Source organism: Phalacrocorax carbo, chromosome 3 (genome assembly GCF_963921805.1).
Source record: "Phalacrocorax carbo chromosome 3, bPhaCar2.1, whole genome shotgun sequence".
Classification (NCBI taxonomy): domain Eukaryota; kingdom Metazoa; phylum Chordata; class Aves; order Suliformes; family Phalacrocoracidae; genus Phalacrocorax; species Phalacrocorax carbo.
Window position 1 is genome coordinate 105,208,801 of NC_087515.1, and position 24,400 is coordinate 105,233,200.

General features: G+C 36.2%; 1 protein-coding gene across 1 annotated transcript in view; it reads left to right on the plus strand.

Annotated features, from left to right (window-relative positions):
• The window catches only part of CSMD1 (CUB and Sushi multiple domains 1), a 1,235,979-nt gene that overhangs the window by 1,127,235 nt on the left and 84,344 nt on the right, over positions 1 to 24,400 (plus strand). Inside the window, exons 49-50 of the mRNA XM_064447944.1 lie at positions 12,376 to 12,564; positions 19,753 to 19,938. Coding sequence (XP_064304014.1) covers positions 12,376 to 12,564; positions 19,753 to 19,938 — 375 coding nt within the window. The remainder of the gene's footprint in view (positions 1 to 12,375; positions 12,565 to 19,752; positions 19,939 to 24,400) is intronic.

Consider the following 24,400-nt stretch of genomic DNA (forward strand, 5'->3'; position numbering starts at 1 on the left):
CAGGAGTTAGGAGGACTCATTGAAAGAGCTTTTAACTAGATTTGAAGGGAGAAAGAGATAAACTTGGGCTAGCTAGAGATAAGCTGGGGGCATCATGCCAATGTTTGAGGGATGGTGTTCTAGCGAGGTTCTTCAGTCTGTTCCACAATGCGCTGAGTACACTGGAGCACATTTGAAATATCTTTATACTAATGTGTGCATCATGAGGAAGAAGCAAGAGGAACTAGAAGCTTTAACCCAGTCATTAGTATAAACAAAACCTGATGGGATAAGTCCTGTGAATAGGATGCTGTGATGGATAGTTATAGGCCTTTCAGGTGGGATGGGCAAGGCAGGTAAGGTGGGGGTGTGTCACTGTGTATAAGTGAGGGGTTGGATTGTATGGTGCTTACAGTTGGTGATGACACAGTTGACAACCTCTGAGTAAGGATGAAGGGGGAAACAAATAAAGCGGATATTGTTATGGGAGTCTACTATCAACCACACAGCCAGGACAACAACACTGATTAATTATTCTACAAGGAATTAAGAGGTGTCTATAGATCAACAGACCTTGTCCTTATGCGTTATTTTAACTTCCCAGACATCAAATGGGAATATCATACAGCGGACACAAACAGGTCCAGGAAATTCCTGAAGCATGTTGAAAAAGCATGTTGAAGATAACTTCTTGGTGCAGGTACTAAGGGAACTGAATAGGAAAGGTGCCCTCCTGGATTTGTTGTTTGTAAAGAGAGAGGGACTCCTGGGTAAAGTGGTGATTAGTGGCTGTCTTGGTCACAGTAACCATGAAGTAGTTGAGTTTCAAATCGTTGTAGATAGGAGAAAAATTGCCAGCAAAACTTTGACTCTGGATATGGGGGGGGCGACTTCAGACTACTGAAGAAGCTGCTTAGGAAGGTCACCTGGGAATCTGCTTTTGAAAGTATTGAGGTCTGTGAATGCTCGCCACTTTTTAAGAGCCATGTCTTAAGAGCAAGAAATTACAAAGTGTCAGAAATCGAGCAAGTCGGGCAGAAAGCCAGCTTGGCTGAGCAGGTATCTTCTTGTAGGAAAGTGTATGGACGTTGGAAGCAACGACAGGTGAAACAAGACCGCAGAGATGCTGTTCACCACTGTAGGGAGAAAATTTATGTGGGCAAAGCTCAGTTAGAGTTCAAGCTGGCCAGCACTGTGAAGGACAAATAAAGGGCTTTTTAAAATATGTTAACAGCAAAATGAGGGTCAGAGATAACATTGGTCCATTGCTTGACAAGGTCGATCACCTCACAGATGGGGATGCAGATAATGTGGAGATGTTTTAATGCCTTCTTCACCTCTGTCTTCAACACCAGTGATGGGCCCTGGGACCTCTGGAGCCCTGTGTTGGAAGACTGTGACTGGGGAGATGATAAACTCCCAGCTGACCCTGAACATGTTCATGACTTGGTGCTCCACCTGGATGCACATAAATCCATGGGACCCTATGGGCTTCATCCCAGGGTACTGAAAGAGCTGGTCAGTGTCATCATGGGACCTCTCCCCATTATTTTTCAATGGTCTCAGGAGCCTGGAGAGGTCCTGGTCAACTGGAAGATGACAAATATTGTCCCAATTTTCAAGAAGGGAAAGAAGGAAGACCCTGGTAATTACAGGCCTGTAAATCTTACTTCAGTGCCTGGTAAAATTATGGAGAAGGTTATTCTGGGAGTTCCTGAAAAGCATTTGAGAGACAATGCAGTCATTGGTCGTAGCACAGGTTCTTGAGGGGAAAGTCCTGCTTAACCAAGTTAATCTCCTTCTATGAAAAGGTCACCCATCTAGCTGACCAAAAGAAACTATTAGATGTTGTGGGGTTTGATTTTAGCAAAACTTTTGATGCTGTCTCTCACAGTATCCTTCTGGATAAACTGTCCAGCACACAGCTAGACAAGTCCATAATACGTTGGGTGAGCAACTGGCTGATGGGTCAGGCTCAAAATGTTATAGTAAATGGGGTTATATCAGGCTGGTGGCCAGTAACCAGTGAGGTTCCACAGGGCTCAATTTTAGGTCCAATGCTCTTTAATGGTTTTATTAATGATCTGGACACATGAATTGAATATACTTTGCTGACAAGACTAAACTAAGAGGAGCTGTGGACTCCTTCAAAGGTAAAGAGGCATTACAGAGAGAACTGGGTAGGCTAGAGAGCTGGGCAATCACTAACCATATGAAATTTAACAAGAGCAAATGCAGGATTCTATACCTGGGATCTGGCAATCCTGGTTATACATACAAACTGGGAATGAGAGGCTGGAGAGCAGGCCCATGGAAAGAGATCTGGAGGTTTGGGTGGACGGCATGTTGAAGATGCTGAAAGGTCTCAAGGGCAAGACTTGTGAGAAGCAGCTTGGACTTGAGGTCACTTGGTTTGTTCAGCTTGGCAAAGAGAAGGCTGACCTCATCGCAGTCTACAACTTGCTCAAGGGGGGCAGCAGAAGGGGAGGTGCTGATCTCCTCTCTCTGGTGACCAGCAACAGGACATGAGGAAATGGAATGAAGCTGCATCAGGGGAAGCTCAGACTGGACACCAGGAGACGGCTCTTCACTGAGAGGTTAATCATTTCCTGGAAGAGGCTCCCCAGGAAAGTGGTCACAGCACCAAGCCTGTCAGAATTCAAGAAGTGTCTGGATGATGCTTTTAGTTGTTTGCTTTAGTTTTAGGTAGTCCTGCAAGGAGAATGCAGTTGGACTTGATAATCCTCATGGGTTCCTTCCAACTTGAGATATTCTATGATTCTACATACTATTTAACATCAAATTAGGACTTGTAATAGACAATAATAGACAAAAAGACAAAAATTTATTATAATGTGCATTTTGAGTATGTGTAACATTTCCAATGCAAGTTCAAAGTAAGCACAAGACTTGGACTCTGCTTTTTCCCAGTTTGCCAAAGATCTCCACATTAATACTTCTCCAATTAATACTTCTCTCTGCAACCTGCTATCTTGTCTTACCAGAGCTGGAGCAAGGCCTTTGCAATGTAGTGGGAGGGATAACCCTTAGATTTACACAGAAGTACTCAAGGGTGAGAATTTTTGACCCTGAAATAATATGCAGTACCCCAGCTGCAATTCAGTGCACAATTAGTAGGTTTACAATTTCCTTGAGTTCATGACTCTTATTATTATGCTTTTCTTCATGTACAAATAAATGGAAAACTGGAGAGGAAAAATCCTTTACTTCTTCAACAAGCTGCATGTGAATATGGTGTTGTGGTGATATGAAAACATGTAAATAGTCTACCTAAATAGTGTTAAAAAATATGTCCCTTATTAAGAAAAAGATTGGTTACCAGTATTTCAATACTGGATTGAAATAGTGAGAGAGAGAGAGAGAGAGAGGTGATACTTACTGTCTGTTGTCAGTATTTGCGTTTTTTTGTGTTTGGACTTGATAAGCAATGTAAAGGTTGTGTGTGTTAATTTTGGTGGCTAATAATTGTTAATATAAATTAAGTAGAGAAAGGAATACTAAGAATTTTGTAGAAGAGCAGTTCATCAAGCACCAGCTATCTCCCATTTAGTCATGCTAAACGCCATTTAGGAAGATGATTTTCAGAGATCTCACGCCTTTCCTGTACCATCCATGCACTATCTGTCTAACCTCTTGAGAGTTTCTCTTCTTACTGAAATAGAAGATCAGGGTGCACAACATAATAATGATCATTGTTTTGGGGACTTAAGAACTATAAGAAGAACTATTAGCAGTCAGGAAAAAAAACCTAGTTAATAAGAGCAGTAACTCTACCTTGCAAGCAGCCTTTGAAGTATTACTACAAACAAACTAAACTAAGAAGCGGGGGAAAGGGACATTGTTTTCAAGCATACCTGAGATTAATTTAGCTTTTCATAGGGAAAAGGCAACTGCAGAACCTAATAGATGGATTGAGAGTGTGGAAGAAGGAACTAAGAGAATCTGTCACGTGATAACCCTCAGATGTGTGGCAGTGAAGGGAGTGGGCCTTCTGTAATGAATTTAAAGTAAGGAAGTAATATCATGGTTGCAAAAATAGTGTTACTGTAAAGAATCTATTTTGTAAGTATCAAATTCTTAAGGAGACTCATTTCTGAGGAATGAGAAATTATTTTACACCTTTGCGTTTATGAAAGCATGTTTTGCAGTTGTGAAGAAGTGGTGTGTCTAATTGCTAGGCTCAATTCATCAATTATTATGGCACTAGTCACAACTAATAATAAAACTGGGGGACTGGAGAAAGATATGCAATCCTTATGGCTATGTTTTAGGAACAAACAACTGTTTTGCTTTTTCCGCTTCGCTAACAGCCAGTGCCTGCATTTTTCTCTAAACTTCTGTACATTTTACATGAGATTCAATGGAAATAATCAGCATGAAAGAAGAGTAACAGTGAGCAGCAGCATAAACAATTGGATTTGAATCTTAATGAGGGAAAGCAACATCATGAAAGTAGGAAAAATACAAGGTCCCAAAAAGGCTATTGATACTGTGGCAGCTGTGACTGAGCCAGCAGGCTTCCTCATAATGAAGACCCTATTGAAATTAATTACAGCCCTCCCACAACCCTCCCCTTCTCCAGCTATGCCTATGTGCAAAATTTTGCAAATTGTAGTTTTGTCACAACTAGATTTCATTTGCAGATACAAATTTTCTTTGCTTTTAAAAAGTGCTAGAAGCTTTCAGAAGAATTCTTAATATTGCCTTTAGCATACGAGCTTACTTGTGTAAGCTATTTGCCTAGTGTTACTTGTATGTTTTCTGTCTTGTGGTTTAAGGCTTTTTGCTAAATCTTAGTAGAAAAGAGCTATTGAGTTACAGCACAGCAGTATTCTTTTAAGGTCTTTGAATATTATAGAGACACTAGCATAATTTTAATCTAAATAGTAAGTTTCCTAACTGCACATGATCTCTTCCTTTCTCTAGTGAGTATCTGTATAGTATAGTGAAACTAGGAGGGGAAGCATCAGTTAAAATTTTGTGCAGCTCTAGGGAAGTAATCCCTTTTTTCTCTGGAAGATATGTAATATGGTAAATTCACTAAAATGGAAGCCGAAAATATAAGGAAAATGTATGGCATGCTGAAATACTTCCTGGTGCAGCTGGCTTCCACCAAAACTATGCAGTTTATTACAAATGGGGAAGATCTGTGAGTGTAGAAAAAGGAAGGTGCTGAGCCCAGGCTAAAAAACTCACTCTGTAAGAGATGAAACCTTGAAATTGTTTTGAGATACCTGCAGAATCTGCTTTTTAGATTTGTCTTCCCTCTGTAATTTATAACCCTGCATGCACATTCTTACCCAAACCAGCTAGCATAAAAGCATAACAAAAAAGTGATGGATTTTTTTTTTAAGTAATGGTGGAAGGAATGGGAGCGCACTACAGTACTTGGCACACCTGCTGGAGGCAAGGTGATTTGGGAAGCAGAGAGGTACTTAGCTTGCCACTTTCCAAGTTCACGTTGCCTCTATAACATTTACAGGCTTAATTTTTGGTTAGTCATTCAAGAGTAAATAAGGCATTATTATATATTTTTAATAATAATATAATTTAAATATACTTAATTGTGATAATTACATTTAGATCTCCATTTTACCGTTATTCTGCTCTTGTTACCTTATCTGTTATTACAAGAAGCTTAATTCTTCACCATTCTTTTAATCTTATTTTTAAGCTTTGTACCTGTGAAACAACAGTTCCTACTTCCTCTCTATTTGAAATTAAAAGAAAAGGCTATTGATTGGTTTGGTTTTGTATTTACATTTTCCAGTATCTGGTTAGAATTGTCAAGAGAACTGTATGAAGTAGTTAATCAGACTCTATAATTGTTTCTTCTATGGTTCCTAAAATTTTAGGTCATGATTTGCTGTAGTAAATACAGCAGGAATGTCACACAATGGAGGTTTATACAGTACTTTGAATCAAGAGCAATGTAAGCAAGATCATTTATAAAAGTTGAACCATCAGTAAGAACATCTGTACTATAAATAGCAGGTTATTTAGTCAGATATTTAATTTTGGAAGAGGCAGACATTCACAATTATATCACTAAAGAGGGAACAGGCCTTTGCAAATTTACCTTGGTGTTTTTATAGTGTTTACACATTAGATTTAAAGATAAACTGCAAAAGAAAAAGAATGGCAACCCAATCCTTTTTTGTTGCTTGGTTGAGTATTGTTTTCCTTTTTGACTCTGTTTATTTTAAGGTGAAAAGTGACGTATGGAATAGATTGTCCATTAATTAAGGAACTATTCTTGTAATCAGAAGAAGTATGTTTAGTTTTCTTGTGGGATCTTACCTAACCAATTAAGCCAGTGTCTGGTTTCTTATCTGTAAAGTGATAATGTTAGTAAACCTCTGCCTCACTGGGTATTTCAAGAACAGCAACACAAAGGACATAAGATCCCCTGGTAATACAGTGATGACAAGTAGGTTTTCAAAAGGGAAAGTTAGAAGGAAGCAGTGGAATAAGCTGAGACTTTTTATCTCTCAACAAAATATGTAGCATATAAGCTAAACAAAGGAAACATGGGATTTGAAAGAAGGCTTTTTGTTTATTTATACTTTCAATCACAGGCCAGTGTTTCAGTGAATAGCTATAAGTATTTTTTATCTTATAAGTTTTTGGACTATTGATCAAAGAGTCTGCTGGGAAATTATGTCCTTTGCTAAGATAAATTCCTAGAGAAAATGTCATATTATTCACTGAGATTTATAAAGTCATCTGGGGGGGGGGTTGGACATCCAGATTCAAAGAATTTTAATTTGGAATTGGGAATTATTTAATTGAATTTCCCTTAGACAGAGTGCCTCAAACAACTTTGGAAAATCTCAGCATAAATGTTTAAATGTTCCAGCTCTTAAGAGTATATGCTTTGTGAAAGGAAGAATATGGTCCTTCAGATACAAAATCAGTGTTTATCTGTGCTGCTGTCTGCACATCAGTTGACTAGCAATGTGTGATTTAGCCAGGCAGTTATTACCCTGGTGGTCTTCAGTTGCAAGGGACAAATGGACATTGTGATCATAAGTGATCATGTTGCCTTGCAAAAAAATGCTGATGCTTAAAAGGCCTTGAAAGAATGTGGATGCTATGTCACTTTGAAAAGTAAATTAAATCTGTAAATGTAAAGCTACTTCAGGTCACTGGAATGTATTTATGGAAGCTTATCATGTTTTGTAGTTAAACATTATCATTCCTAGATGAGAGCACTCCTGTGTCATTGCACCTATAACAGCTAAGCCTCATGAAGTTCCAGGGCAGATGCCCTCTCAGAAACTGTCTGGGAGAAAACCAGCATTTTATCCCAGTGGTCCTTGATACAAAGCTGCAATATTTTATGAGCACTCTGTAGAGATTCCTGTTTAAGCCCAGAATTTTCCCTTAGCCAACAGTGGCTATAGTTTTCAGTCTGATATTCTTGAAGCATTTACTTACCCTCCAGATCTTCAGATATTTTTTATTTATTGCTTTGTTTGTGATTCTTTGGTTTAATATGTCAGTTCCCGATCCTAGAAGATGTTCAGTTTAAAGAAAAAAATTAAAAATTACTAAACTGTAGATTAAGATGGGAATTGTAAGGATTCTTATCAATATTCCTTCATTGTCTCAACAAGTGTTAGTGTTCTCAACAAGATTTTTCAGAGCTGTAAAATAAAAATCCATTTTCAGAATTGTAAATTATTTGCTTTAAATATTTTACTTCTTTTCATGCTACGTATAGCTTAGACATAATAAATTGAGTATCAGCCTTTTCTACTCATATTTCACTGCCTTTGCAGCACAATATACTCTGAATTTTGGTAGGGCTTTTGCATGGATGAGGACTATAGGTGCTGCTTGCCTGCAGTCTTGTTGCTGGCGTCTGATATACCAACTGCCTACTGCTGCTATTTTAAAATGTTGTCATTAATAAACATTTCTATGAGAGTAGGAGGTGAATCTGATATTAAATAACTATATTTTAAACATGAGTTATCTGAATATTATGATTCATATCACAAGATGAAATACCTGGAAACTGCAATGAGCTTGTTTGGTACTATACTTTTAAATTTCAATTACAGAAGTATTGAGTGCATTCTGCTGCAACCGAAGTCAGTGTGGATTGTGTTTGGACATATAACACTAAGCTGGAAAAATCAGATCATTCTTATTAAAATAGTAAAAATTTTAGTATATTTCTCTGTATTTGAAGTGTTTGTAAAATAGGGATAATAACAATGATTCCTGTTCTAATGTAATTTTGTGAAAATACACCAATTAATATTCATGCAATATCTAAATAACATATGGACAATCATTATAAAAAAAACCCCACAAATTATATGTTGAAACAGTGAGTAATTTGAAGTTAATAAGGCCTGAAAACTCATCTTAAACAATTAGAATATATATAAAAAAGGTATATATACTGAAAGAATAAGTAGTGTCCATTCCCTATACCTTTAAAGTAGACATCGTAACCAAAACTAGAGTATAATCATAAGGTTACAGACTCTGTAATACTGACATGCATATGTATAAATGAACTGAAATTTGTATGTAGGCTTAAACTCCATCATTTCCTAACTTCTGAATTATTTTCAGCCTAATGATGTTCTTGGTTTTTTTTCTTGTTGATGCATTGTTTTCAATTATTTTCTAAGTAGATAATAAGGTTCATGAGAAAGCAAACAGAAAATCCCAGGTATTCTGCCATGGGGGACTATGATGGTAAACATTGTTTTAGCAGCCATACTTAAAATTTTATATCTACACAGATACTTTTTGCAACCAGAGTAGACTTCCTCTACTTATTGATCAGCTCAATGAAAAAAACATGCACATTATTATGCCTCTTTCTGATATGTGGGATCCCTTCTGTACTGTCCTCTGTTGAAATATTGTTTATTGTACTTCAAGGAATTGACCTCTCATTTCTCATGTACTCCCACTCACCATACTTAGTTTGCCCCAATCCTCACACTCATTCTGGTCAAAACACCTCTGCCAAGCCAGTCTGGCTGTGCTCCCCGATCTTTCTGTCTGATCTTCATCCCTTTTCCAGCCCCTCCCTACAAATAACAGTCTACTTGTAGTGCTCCTCTGGTAGACAATATAAAATAGTTCTTTATCCAGCTCTTGTCAATCTTTCTCTCCCTTCTGGCCTCGCACCTTAATTTCCTTTGCTTCCTCTTTACAATGTCTCCCCTAATTATCTATTCTCCTTCTTCCTTGCTTCAGTCCATTATCTTCTCCTTCTCTGTCTCTTACAAGTCAATTCCAATTGATTTTGTATTGTTTTCCTTCCGGTTTCTTTCCCTAAATCATATATATGTTTTCCTTGCATCACATTTTATTCTAAACATAATCTCAGTCTAATACATCCATTGTTTTCATGCCACTTCTAATAACCTATCAGGTCCTTCTCTTTCCCTTGTTTCCATCACTACCTCAGCCTCCAATCCCTCCTTTCCTACTTCTTGTCTCATTGCATAGTCTGTCATGACTGTTCTTCCCCGGGCTCTTAAACTCAGTACTTTTGTGTCAAATATGCTTTCTCTCTTTTCTCCAGTTATAGCCTTCCTACCCAGTCAAACCCATCTCATAGCTTTATTTTCACACTTGAACATCTGCCTTTAACTTTCCACAGAGCTTTACCAAAACATGGCAGTTCCCAGATCTCTTCTTCCCAGCCTCCTCCAGCCCCATGCAGCTGCTGCCACTCACTCAGTGAGACGCTTGGGGTGGCAGGAAAAGTAAGCAGTAATAACAGTAGGTTGCAGTGATGGTTGAAATCAGCAGATATTCAGGTGTCATCAAGGCAGCTGGGGAAAGAGAATATAGATTTCTATAGCAGATTTGCAATAATAGCCATTAGGACTTAAGTATATTTGCCAAAGTGATGTTGAAGTAAATTCTGAGCAATATTGCTGTTTCAGTTCCTGTTGTTTTCTTGTATCAATTTCTTCTTCTCAGTTCAAACAATTTTTTTTCTTTATATTTTCTGAACACCGCTTCAGTCACTGGAGAGCTTAAACTATGCCTTTGGGCGCTGGGCATTGTTAATTGTTACAACATAAGGAACAGTTATGACTGATAGATTTCCCCTGTGGCCACCTGTGAAACTTTCAGAATTTCAACATCATTCTGTGTAATTTGGCAGCCTGAATGTCCCACATTTCATGCCATTTTAAAGCTGATCTCTTTGGAGGTTCATACATACTGTATATTGTTAAAATTAACCACAGCTAAAAAATTGGCAGTATGTTCTCTGGTAATTAGAACACAAAGTGCAACCTGTTAAGCTCAAAATCTTGTTATGGGCAAAAACCCCACACTCTATATGTCTAGCCAAGAATCTACTGTTAGTATAAGTGAAATGTTTGCAGTTTAATAAAAGAATTATTAGTCCAGATTAAAGAGTATTTCATTTAGGTAGGCATGGAACTGAATGTCACTGTACTTATAAGGGATACAGAACAGGAGACCCCAAACAATTGTTTTACTAGACCATTCTAGCTTATTGATTTTCATCCTGGTTTTTGCTTTTTCCTTTTTGATTTAGTTTTTTTCAAATAACTCCCCAAATGAAAGAATGTATAAAAATGACATTTCAAATAGAAATAATGTTGCTTAATTGAGAACTATAATTCCTTAATAGAATCCCAAAAGATGCCAACATTTTTTAGCATCTTTAATGTAGGACCTAGTTTTACTGCTTTTGTTGGGTGGCGTTTCTTAGAAATGCTGGTTTTTGTATACTGCGTCTAAATCTTGATATTTAAAGGAATCATCTCAGTTTGGAGTCTAATCAACTCTATGATCTCACCATAGTCAGTGAACAGAAAAGTCCATCTTTAGGTGGTAATTGGTATTATCGATGCACCTTACGGTGGTGAAATGTACATTAAAAAAATAGAGAGCTAGATACTGAAAACTGACAGAAGGAAATCAGGGATGTGTGCAAGAAACAAGTAATATGAAAAATATAGTTATAGATGTAAACCAAATTCTGTAATTATGTACTTGTGATATAAACCCCCAACTTCTAGATAATTGTCTATAGAAAATTATATGAACGTCATAGTATGCCTAAGACACATTTCAGTATGATACAGAGAGTTAGTATTGTAGCAGCAGTTACAGTCTCAGTGTCCTTAGTACCAATGTTTAGTTATCAGTGGAATTCAATAGTGTTTTCCCTGCAAAGGATATTCATAGGCTTATTTCAGTGGTGGATATTCAGCCAGGTTTACTTTCTGCAAGCTATGGTCCTACTATACTTCTTCCAAAAAGATACCAATCTTTGTAAGCCTGACATGGTGCACTGCTGCAAATACACAGTGTCTTGTACATCAATACGGAGTCAAGGTAATTTTTTCATATTGCTTTTATGCTGTGATAAATGACTGCATGCAACAAACAGATTTGTGTTAGACTCCACATGTATGTCAAACTATCCTGTACTTTTCTTGACCTGGATCTGGCCTGGGTAATCATACTCCATCCTTAAGTACAGGTATCGTGACCCTGTTTTAAAAAAACCCTGGTCTTCATTACTCACTTCTTGACACAACTATAAATTCCATACTTTTTTTACTTCCTCAGCACATGTCTAAATATTTTGTTTATGTCGTGTGTTCTTGAGGACCATACTGGTCAGGAACACATCTCTGTGAACAATATTTGTAGTAGTAGTAGTAGTGATAAAGGTTTAGCAAGGCTTATTTTAATTTCAAAACTTAGATTTAAATAAGTGCATTTTGTCTTCAGAAGTAGTATACATTCAACATTTAAGAAGCTGCACACACCTACATTCTTTTGTTAAAAGAATGTTTTGTTACATTCTTTTGCTAAAAAATTAATACAATTGTCATGTAATATCCTTGGTGGAATATGTACATAAAAGCTACATAAATTCTAATCTGAAAAATTGTATCTGATGAATGAGTCTATTTTTCATGTAAATTTTTTAACATGGTTGGCAAAATGTTTCTAAATGCACTGGATTTTTAAATAAAACTATTCATAATTAGTTTTGTATATTATATAGCTTAAAGAACAGTTTTATTTTTAGAAATTTATCAAATTTTAAGTACAGTGTTTACTAAGTGTGAGTGAACCTGCTGAACAATCTATGTTTCCTGATTGCAGCTTCCTCATGTACAATAGAATAAATTGGTTGGTGATTATAAACTATGTTTTTGAACTTCACTATATTTCTGCATAAGAAGCCTGAATCTTCACTGAGGATTCCAAAAGTAATGTAAAGGGTTCTGTTCTAATTTTCATGGTATACAAAGTTTGCACGTGTCACAAATAATGTGAACTTTGTAAAGTAAGTGTGGTTTATGTGTTTTTAATAATGTCCCTTTTTTTGGCATTTAGCTCCCTATTGCAGCTTAAACCCTATCTTGAGGAATGGTGGAATCATAAATAAAACAGGTGGTCCCGCTGGAAGTAAAGTTCGTTATTACTGTAAACCTGGGTATAGAATGATTGGTCACAACAATGCGACGTGTAGGCGTCACCAAAATGGCATGTATCAGTGGGATTCTCCCGTGCCAATCTGCCAAGGTAAGAGAATGTTTTCTTCTTGAGTATGCTTTTATAATTTCATTACAAAGAATATTTTACAAAAGAGAGATACAGCATTGTCAATACTGCTGTATGCCGAGAGACACACTGACATCATGAGTTTATCTAAATACATATTGAATTGTGAATTTAATGTATGCAAAGCTGAAATATTAAGTAGATTAATGCAGTCACATACAGACCAAATGAAAAATACCTTTACAGTACTTCTTTATTTAATAAATGACATATCTCTAAACAGTCCACAGCTCATAGTATTGTTGTATTACAGAACATTTTATAAAAATTCAGTAGTTTTCAGGCATTAATTTGATTATTCTAGAAAATCACTTTATAAGCAGTACTTTAATGACATAATTTGTGACTTCTGCTTTTTTTGTGTACCCTGGAGTTAACCAGGATCTACTTTAACTTGTTCCAGACATTTGTTAAGAGTAGCTGCTATTTGTCAAATGTCTATAATTTTCTTTACGAAAAGCCACACACAAACTACAGAGGAGTAACATAAAGTAATACAAAGCTGTTAAATATGGTTTGTTTTAGTTAAAAATGTTTTTTCACACAGTGAAACAGTGGACACTAAGGAGCTGTATGTCAGATTAGGAATGTGGGTGAGAGGAGAAAGACTGCTAATTCTATCCGTATCATAGATGGCCTAATCTAATGTTTACATCTGCGTCTGCTTCTAGCCGCCTTTGCTTATAGGAAGAAAGGGTAGTAACATCCGTATTTAAGACTTGTTGGAACTTCTTTGATTAAAACCTGTGTTTAGTTGCCCCTAACTTTGATGACATTAACAGCAATGCTTCATGTCAAGGATGATTCAGATATTTCTAAAAACAACATAAGATGGAAGTTCTATTTTGCACCTTAAAAAAAAAAAAAAGGAAAAGGTCAACTGAGATTTGGCATAATGCTTACTCTTCTATTAAGGTTGTGTTATTTATAAGAAAAGTAGAAAGCTGCAGAAATTTGGCTACAGTTGAAGAACTTATTCACATCTTTTATACAGAGTGATTTAGTAGCTAAATATTTCCTCAGGTGAGCATTTTCATGCCTAGATGGGTACACCCTTACCAGTCCAGGGAGAAGCTCAGGCTGCCAGTGTGCCACAAGCAGGATCTGTATATCTGTGCTTCCAGGCTCCAGGTTGTCTTCTAATCTTATATACCATAATGTGTTATGGCATATGATGCTGTTTGTCCTTCCTGAAGGTCACCAAATTATGGGGGAATCTGTGTGTGGGCTGGGCATGAGGTAAGTTTAGGGACAAGGGCTGCTTTTGAGCTTACTTGAAATGCATTTTAGGTGCAGTAGCTGGTGCTGGCATAGGTAGTGAAAGCTCACAGATACTTTGCAGTAAAGAACCCAGAATGATGCCTAGGCCTACATCTTGGTCAGAAGAAGTAATTCCATTCAAGATTAAGACTAAATTTAAACATCTGTACATGAGCTAAAGTTTTAATTAATTTGTTTAAACATAGTACCCTAATGTCTTTTACCTGTTCTCCATCTACCAGTCCAGAAAGGCACAAGCTTCTGTGTTATATCCACTAGACTTGTCAGATGTGTTGAGAAAGGCTTGCCAAATTACCATTCTAACTTTGAAAACTGTATCTAAACGCAATGAAGTGCGTGAGGAATTCTGCATAAAAAAGAGAGCAGTTCTTTGAACACTTTAAGAAAAATGTCCCCACTTTTAAGGGAAGAATGGAATAATTCACAGAAAGTGCAAGAGATGATATGCAGATATGTGCAGGACTTGACATGAGGTCCCAGGACTCAACTGTGGATAACCGGGGGCAGAGTGCCAGAAAGTAATAAATTCTGAACAAATATTAATCAGACTTCAGAAAGTCATATGATACTTCAGATACTGTGTCTATCCTTGTTATTTTATCACTATGTGCAAGAAATAATAGTGAAATTTTAGCAATGCAGCATGTTCAGAAATATATTTTTTTCTTTAATTTTTAAGGCATATTTATATTTTCAGCAATATATGTGGCTGTGGACATGTAGATTTCTGTTAGCACTAGGGAAAAAAAGATTTAGGAGATAGGGAATGAGTTTAATCTTTACTAGAAATTTCATATTAGTGTAGGATTCCTCAATTTTAATATGTCACTTTTAAAACTGACACAACTTGTATGTCTGGATGAAGCATATATTTTTCAATAAACTCTGAAATGGAAAATATGTTTGTAAATTTGTTAAGTATCTCTTATCAAAATACATGCATTCTCTTTGAAAATTAATTAAAATTACACTTTTGCTCCAGCTCATGGATTTCATTATAGGATGTTTCCATATACAAATGCCCTTGATTAAGTCCGAAATTTCTGTAAAACCAGTTCTGCAGGGTTACATTTGTAATTAACAACTTGACTGTGTCAGAATTAATGTTGAAATCAAATTTGATTGTGTTATGAAAAAGGGGAGTTCTTTTTTGAATATTTAATATAGCAATATCAATTTTAATATGAACCCATCTCTAGTATGGGTTAATCTGGTAAGGTCAATCTTATCAAATGCAGATGCATGTAATAATGTCCTGGACAATATTTAAAGGACTTGACTCCTATCTAGGAAATTAGAAGTTATTTTTATTGCTTTTATTTAATTTGTGAAGGAAAAAGAGAAACGTGAGTCATGCTACATTCAAAATATTTATAAGCTGAGAAAATAGCAATTCTTATACAATAGCAGTATAATACAGATAGCTGTTGAGAGGAAAAAGTATATGCCACAGTAAGGATCTTGGCAACTACATAAGTATGTCATCTTAGTCACTGCTTAGCTGATGTCCAGACCCCCATGTTGGGGGAGAGTAAGAAAGGAAGGATAAGGCTCAGAGATGTATAGGTGATAAGAGAAAATAAGAGAAAACCTTGGCAAGAAGAGCAGGGAGAATCAAAAACTGAAAGCAAGAAAGAGTTGTCAGGGTCAATGTGGCTCAGGAGTGGTGGGTTTGCAGATAGCTGGATGCTAGGTTCTATGTCTGCCCTGGGGTAGAAGACATTACATTTTTTTAGGGAACCAGCTTGAAAACATCCATTTGCAGTTTCCCAAGAACCATGAGTCTGGGACCACCAAGCTGTTTAATCATAAAATTAGCTGTTCTGCATGTTTAAGCATGGAATTAAACTCAGACCTTTTACCTTTTCAATGAAGGTTATTATGCAAAAAATGTCCCTCTTAGCACACAGTCTTAAAATAAAAATGTGAGGTAGGTAGCACATTTTAGGAATTCCAAATCTCAGCTTCCTCTTATAACGTATTTTAAATTTATGATAATATTTCAAAATATAAAACTGTAAGAGAAGTGTAGTACTTCACACTAAAAAACCAGAAGTTTGAGGGGGAACCTGGTAACAATCTTCTAATATACTGAAAGTAGCTGCAAAGAGGGATGAAATAATTATCTATGTCCTTTCTAGATGGAGGAATTACAGCTAAATTTACTTCAACAGGATCTTAAGTTAGACTTTTCTTTATTTTTTCCTTCATTTCTCTGAGGGGCTAGTGAAACACTGGAACAGATTGCCTATGAAAAATGTGGAATTGTCATCATTGGAGGTCTTTAAGGAACAAATTAGATGAACCTTCGTCAAGTATAATTTTGGCTTGTGATAGGAGACTAAACTAGATGACCATTCATGACCTCTTTTTACACCCACAGCCCTAGACCACACAGCCCTGTTTTCTGTTTCTTTGTTGATTGTGTATGTATCCAAGTCTGAGAATTAGGATTTCTGTGGCATGGCTCTCCCTGATGTTTCCGGTCAGATACCATAAACATAAGCCACACAGCATGTTTTTTATTATGAATCCCACTTTTAGGTACTTCTCTATTGCTACCTTTAATTTTAGAGTGTTTAAATGCTTTTTTCAGCACTATGTTCTATACCAGAAACAGGTCACTAAATGATAAATCCTTGTGCATTAAATTTAGGGATCTTCCAGTATATGGAAATAAACACAGTGTCTGACTATAATGCAGTCTCCAGCTTCTTTTCTGTATGCAGTGAATTTGTATGCTTTAAATATGAAAAAATACATAAGCATCTTAAAAGTATATAGGTGTATAGATATTTTAAAGGATTGCCATAAACTTTAAATTTACTGGTTTTCATAAGAAATAAATTCCAGTAACACATGTAGAACATTAAAGAGCAACTAAAACTGCATCTCAATTTCTAGGTAGTAAAAGGCTTTTCCACTTGCTTTGATTAACAAGTGTAGCCTCAAGAAATTAGTAGCAGCAGGAATATTTATTTCTAATCCCAGTTTCTGGACGAGAAGCAAGCAACAAATAGATGGACTGTAACAGGAACAGTGCCAGAATGCCAAAACTGCTTTTAAGATTAGTAGGTAAAGCAAAAGTGAGAATAACCTCCCAAAGTAGCAGTACAGGATCCAGCAGCAGCTGAGAAAAGGAGACAGTAGAGGACTGAGTTACAACACTAAGAATAAAAGTGGTGAAGTGTGACACTAAGCACCGATTTTGAGGTGCTTTAGTACACTGGACATTGCATCAGACCCGGCACAATGGATTGGCCCACCTGGGTGTGACCTGGGTGTTGTACATCTTTTATTGTTTAAACTAACTTGCACATAAGAGCTACTCAGTCTTGAACTTTTCAGTAGTTTCTAGAAAGGTTATTGCTAAAGATGAAGAGCAAATGCTAACAGAAGTATTTGCTTCTAACATGAACTAAGCAGACCTGGGGTTTTTTGTTGTTTGTTTTCACATGACATAATAAATTCTTCTTGCTCCATAGAAACCACTAAATTATTTGAGGTTAATTAATGTTTGAAGTATTTAGAGGGAACTAGAATAAAGTCCACTTGTATGTAGAGATCTACACGTACATGGATGAGTGATAGGCTGATAGTTCTGAATTTTGGTTTTATATAAATAAATGTATGCACACTTAACGCAGAGACTGTTGTTTTGATATCAGAAAGGAGATCTGGAAAAGAAGCTGGCAAGAAGTTAAATCAAACATTCAGAAAGATTGCCACAAGGCAGAAAAGAACTGAGAGGCTTGTTAGGACAGGGAGGGACATAGTGCAAGGCTCTGGAGACACTGAAACATTTCACAGCAAGCATGACTGGAAATGGTGAATGCATAGGCATTTTTATGATGTAAAATAAACTGACAGCTTAACTTTCTGGCAATTCAGCATGCAAACTGACATTTTGGAAATGTAAAATTCTGCTTACGTGACAGAGGGTCAGAAATGGTTCTGGTTGTAAGTAAAGGATTAAACTGGTTATTAGGGGAGTAGATAGAGCACTGAACCAGATGAAGCTCAGCTGCCTATTCTGGGTACACCAGAGGCCTGAAAGCCATCACTTCTGCTGTGGTCATCTTTTGGGGAATGATTCCTAATACAAAGGTCTGATGCCACGGGAGCAGCAGAACTTGCTTTTATCCTTCCCCTTCTCCACTTTCTCTAACACCATTAAGAACAGTAATCCTGGGTCTTCAGAACCCCTTTCTTACCACTTTTCCCTCCCTTGTCTGTCCCACTACTACTCCTTCTAGTGGCAGGAGGCTTCAGCCCTTACCCGCAGGTGGAGAAATACTTTATTTTGAGAAGGCAAGAGCAGCGCTGGTTAGGGTGCAACTAGTGCCAAGAAGTTATGTTGCAAAGGAATCAGCTTATTTTGGAACATTCTTACCATTCTACTTTGACATATTCCAGATGGAAGAAAACAACTGAAATGAACTAACCATTCATCATTTTATAATGCTTACCTTTCCTCATTATAATCATATGCAAAGTACTTAGTTGTATTTAATTTAAATGCATCAAATGTGGCAATTTGGGAATACTGAAAACAAATTTGAGTGTTGTGTTTATGGTACCATGACAACATATTGTGAAATTAATCATTTACATTGAATTGGGTAAATGATAATAAAAATCAGATTTTTTAAAAAATACTTATTTTCACCTCTGTTTAACAGATTTCAGACAAAGGCTGTCATTTCTTCTTTTGAAATATCTTGACTTTATTAAAGTAATAAAACTTCACAGTGTCAAGGGGAAAGAACAAGTACCCAAAGGACTTTTTAACTCCTAAAACATTTAATTGCTTCTTACGATTGACTGTATACATGAAAAAGACATTTTCATCTGTAAAACTACACTCTTTATTGGTAAATATTTAGAAATGAAAGCTTCAAAGCTGTGTTTTATTCAGTGTATTTATTTACTGAAGAGTAATAAACGGATGCCATTCTTAAAGCAGGTAGTGATCCTGTATGCACATACATATTGTATGTATTGTATATTCTGAGATACTGTTAAATGAACTGTAATGAGCTCTTGTAAAACAAATAATAATTAAGCCAAAAAACTAGATGCTGCTCAAACTTCCTTCAGTTGACAGCAAATTAAACTTTGTGAGCTTGAGACAATAACTCTTTGTCTGGAGAGAGATTCAAATGGAGCAAAAAAATGTGAAAATAAGTCTGTAAGTAATTTCCTTTATGATATGGAAAAATAATAAGTCTGAATTCACATAGTATTTAGCATTCTGAAGTGAATGAGTCAAATACATAAATACATGTTTAAATATCTGAAGAATGCCCTTAACTTCAGTGGAGCTCTTTCCCATCTAGTCATATATTTAGGTGCTTTCCTCATCAGACAAAAAATGTTAACTTGAATTCCTAAATAACTTTCTTTTATATGTATAGAACAAACAAATATGAAGTTTGTTTACAGTAGTGCAGGAAAGAAAGAAACCCTGAAAGAATGGAAGAAGACTATTAGAAAGCATTTAAGTATTTTCCAGTTCATTGCTTCTTAGACCAAATCACTTTGGACACTTTCTTGATTTTTTCCCTAGCAAATAAACCATTGCCCTTAGCTTATGTTGAAATTTCTGACTCTACAGTGATTAAAAAAAATAATGATCTATAAAACTTCTGTCTTTACTAGATGCACTTCAAAGTGTTTATCAATGTTTTAAATACTGCTACATTTATCAGAATGTTGTAAATAGCATGGAAAATTAATTTCCATTGTCATGCATTGGGATATGTCAAAATTACTAATCTATGTTTCTTATTTCAGTGGTGGGAGAATATTTAAAGAAATTTATGAGAAAATGTCAATTCTTTACCTTTTTCTTTCCTTTCTTTTCAGCTGTATCTTGTGGTATTCCTGAATCCCCTGGGAATGGCTCAGTTATAGGTAATGAATTCACTTTGGGCAGTAGATTGATATATGAATGTAACGAGGGCTTCAAGCTAGAATCTAGTCAACAAGCAACAGCAGTGTGTCAAGAAGATGGATTATGGAGCAACAAAGGGAGGCCACCTGTTTGCAAATGTAAGTGTGCATGTATTTCTCAAGCATATTTCCGTTGAACTTTCTCAGGAAAATCTTCGCTGGAGATGTTTAAGTTTTATGTATACATACTCCCTGAACTGGCCATTCAGGAATATATAATCATCCTCAAAAAAATCTCAATTAACATTATTAGATAACTCAGTTTCATGTATATTTTCTTATTCTGAATTATGTACTCTTCTCCATTTTCACAGTATAAAGTTACAACCACCAATTTTAATTTCTTTTAATGTAACTTCTAAAGGAATAGAAGCAAACCCTACTTCTTAAAATAATGCTAGCACAGATAATTAAGCTGAGTAAGAGTCCGTTAGTCTTCATTTTTGCCTTCTGTCAGAACTAGTCAGTGTAATGCAGACTCCCCTACCATGTGACATGGCCTTTCATTTGCATTGGGCTACCAGTGCCCGTCTTTGTACTAGATGAAAGCAATAATTAACTGAGCCTGACTTTGAATACATGACTTGAAATACCAATTAGGACATAGTCTTAAAATTATTAATTGCTATAACACTATACTTAAAATTTTTGAGAGTTAATATAGAATCTTGAATTAATCAACAGTATATGTACGTGCTTTCCAGATTCTGAATTTGAAAAACACTTTAGCTTTTCAAACAAGTAAAATTCAACTTATTTTTAAAGAAAACCTAAAATGCTGTGAATATAAGAATTGTGAAGTTACACATGATTGTGAAATGGTTTTCATTTATTTGAATTAATTGACAGCAAATAGTTGTTAGAAAACATTGCTGACAGTTACTTCAAGAGATATTCTAAGCATCCCTGAAAGATGATAATTTAACCTAATCTTGAAGACCTTCCTGAGTATTCTATTTCAGTATTTTAGTTTTTTTCCCTTGCAAAGTTTTCCTAATATATATAACCAGAATCTGTTTTTCTGTAGTGTAAAAGCATTATTTCATTTTGTATTCACAGTGAACAAAGAGAAGGTATGCTATTCTGCCTTCATTCTTTTTAAGGTGTTTGAAAACTCTTGTTTTTTCAGGGTGGTGCATTATCCTTAGGCGGCAGCCAGACCCTCACCCAGCTGCTCACTCTTAAAGAAACAGGGAACATAATAGGATGAAAGGTCTTGTGGATCAAGACAAGGACATAGAGATTACTTTCACAGGACTTGACTTGGGGAAAGTTAATTTAATGCATTGCCAATTAAAATAGGGCTAAATACCTTTCAGGAAAAAAAAAAATCAAAAGAACACTTTCCTCCCCCTAATCCCAGGGTCAACTTTACTTCTTTGTCCTTGACTCTTACCCCCTCCCCACGCAGTGCTGGGGGATGAGGAATGGGAGTTGTGGTCAGTTTATTAAAAGCTCCTCTCTGCTGCTCCTTCCCTCTCACACTTTTTATCTGCTCTAGCATGGGTCTTCTCCACTGGCTGTTGTCCTCCAGGAGAAACTTGCTCTAGCATAGGTCCTCCATTGGCTGCAGTTCCTTCAGAAAATATCTACTCGCTCCAACATGGGCTGCAGTGTGGATATATGCTCTGGTGGTCTGTGGGCTCCATGGGCAGCAGCAGAATACCAGATCTGGTGCCTGGAGCACCTCCTCCTCCTTCTTCTGTGACCTTGGTCTTCCCTCTGCTGCTTGTCACTCTTTGTTCACTCCTCCTCTGTCTGTGCAGTGTTTTATCCTTTCCTAAATACACTTTCCAAGAGGGCCACTATCTTGGCTGACGGGCTTAGCTGTGTACTGTGGTGGGTCATCTGGAACCGGCTGTGTCCAGCAGCCCAAGCCTCTCCTTACAGAAGCCACCCCTACAGCACCCCTCCCTGCCCCACCAGCACCTTGATTCTTCCACCCAATACACTCAGTCAACTATTCTGTAGCAATAACTGTCTTGCTGTGATTCTTTCTTACTCTTTCTTCATACTTTTTGGACCGGTGATTCTCATTATTGTCCTCTGGACAATCTCAAGGTGATCTACACCTTTCTTGAAGGAGAGTACCCAAAACTGAACACAGCAGCTCCACAGAGTACATAAGAAGGATTATTCAAAACCAGCTGTGATCACACAGACATGCTCTGAATTCAGAGTCATGTGCAGAGGGAAGGCAGTGCTCCAGTGTATTGAACTGCACTTCATTGTGTCAGAAAAAATTGACAAGGTACAAAAGACATAACTTGAATGATTAATCAGCAGAAATATCAACATAATTTTTTGGAGGGAAGAGGCCAGGTGACCTAGCTGGGGATTAAAAATACTGAATTAATAACACCATACCTGCAGTGAAAAAAAAAATATCTTGTATTATGAAATTGTCAAACTTAACCAGACAATGACTACCCTGTAAAAAAAGCATTTGACTTTAAAAGGTTTTATTTAATATTTATAATAGCCTAACAAAATGTATGTAACACCTTTTCTCTTCTTTTTTCTTTTTCTAAAAATATATTGTTTGACAAATAATGCAGTTACTTCTAAAACTAGGAGTGCTAAATTAAAATGCTAGAGATCTACACGGCAATATTACAGTCAATGTTTTCAAAATGGATTGCTATTCAGAGGCAGGCATGCTTTACCCACTGTTTCTTGCTTGAAAAGTGAAGAAAAGCTTAGACAATCTGCATAACAACCTTTTTTTTGTAGTGTTGCTGCTGTAAGGATAAGTGTATTTAGTCTCCAGAGATAGAAACATCTCAGACTTGATGAGCAGCAAACACAGCACAGAAAGTTAAATGGTAAATAAATGAATTTATTTTATCCTCAGGTCTCTTAAAATGAAGGTTGAAATCAGTGCAGTTTGTTTTGTAAAGTATCTCTGATAATATAATGCCTGCGGCAGACATTTGAAACTCCTTTCTTTTCATTAAAATTATTTACATCAGATTTGAATTATGAGAAATATGATTCGTGCTGGTCATACAGCAAGACACAGATGGATCATGGACATTAGGCTATCAAATTTAATTACATGAAATACCAATCAACAGATATCTATTAAGAAAGCTTAGCTGAATGAGAAAGTTGTAATTTGTTTCAGTTACTCTACATAGAGAACTCTAGCATATGATGAAGGGAACTGGAGATGTATATCTGTATTGCTATTTAAAGCCTTATTTATTATTATATTATACTTTAATATCAGGCCTATACTCTGTTTAGAGGGTGACCATATAGTAGTAACTTTGCATATGAGTACAGGACACTGTGTATAGTATGCAAAATCTTTCTACTGAAACCTGTAAATTAGTATGTTACTCTTGGTCATAGAAATGAGTGTGATATACAGTTCCAAAAACCAAATCCATCCAAAAGGTGTAGATATATCCAAGAAATCTGAAGTAATCAGACAACTTCATTCTCAAACTATAGATGAGTACTGGTGCTTGTATGATTCTTCCCTTAATATATGCCACATAAACTACATCTAATACCTTTTACCCCAATTCATATAATTTAGATAATACTCAAACAGAAAAGAAAGGATGTGTAGGCACCATTCCAAAATTAAGGCTTTAAGTTGTAACTACAGTTAACTCAGAAACACTGTTTTACCTCTCATCAGCATTTTTACACACCTGTAAAGTACTCTTGTGAAAAGTCATAAGTTTTCATCTTTCTAAGATTAAAAAAAGGAAAGAGAACAATCTTTTGGGAATTTTTTCTCTATTTCATTTCATCAAATGTGATTTGAATTTTGTCTGCTACTATGGAAATACAGATGCTGATTCTTGCAGTGGCAAGTTAAAAAGGGAAAAGCACACAGGCAAAATTTCCTTCCTCTCCTTTGGATGATATAATCTCTTGCTATTATTATATAAAATTGCATCATTATAGCATGATTCTTACATTTTGTTTGTGACTAATTATTATTCTTATTATTTAGTGCCTCACTTTCTTCAGAATAAATATCATCAAGTGCAGAGAAATAGGGTCATCCAAAGCAGAGACTGAAAGATGGAAACAGAAAAGGACTTAGCTATCGATGCAAAATTTAGATGTGTTGCTTCCTAAATTCAAATCAGAGCCGCACTTGGATATCCAAGTTATTTACTGAATAAAGACGTTCATGCTCGGAATAGTGTCCATAACTACTTTGTAAAGAAACAGAGTAATCTAAAGGTGTTGGTGAGGGCCAATCCATTCATCTGAGATACTTCTTTTGTTTTTACATTTTTTGTATTTTTAAACGTTTTTCAGCATGTGCTTGTTTTTCCTGTATATCTTTCTCCTTCTCCTGTGAAATTCCTCTGGTTTAGAAATCTAGATTTTTCAGTGTTCTAGATGCAATTTTCCTTTTCTATCTTGTACAGGGGTTTTTGGTTTGGGTACAAAATTTCAAAACCGATAGAAATCAGAATAGAAATAGTACACATTTTTTCCTGAACACCCTTGTGACTTGGACTATCTCTCTACATTTCATGTGCTAAAGGTGACAGATAAAAACAGTTAAGTTTTTGGGAGTCACTAAATG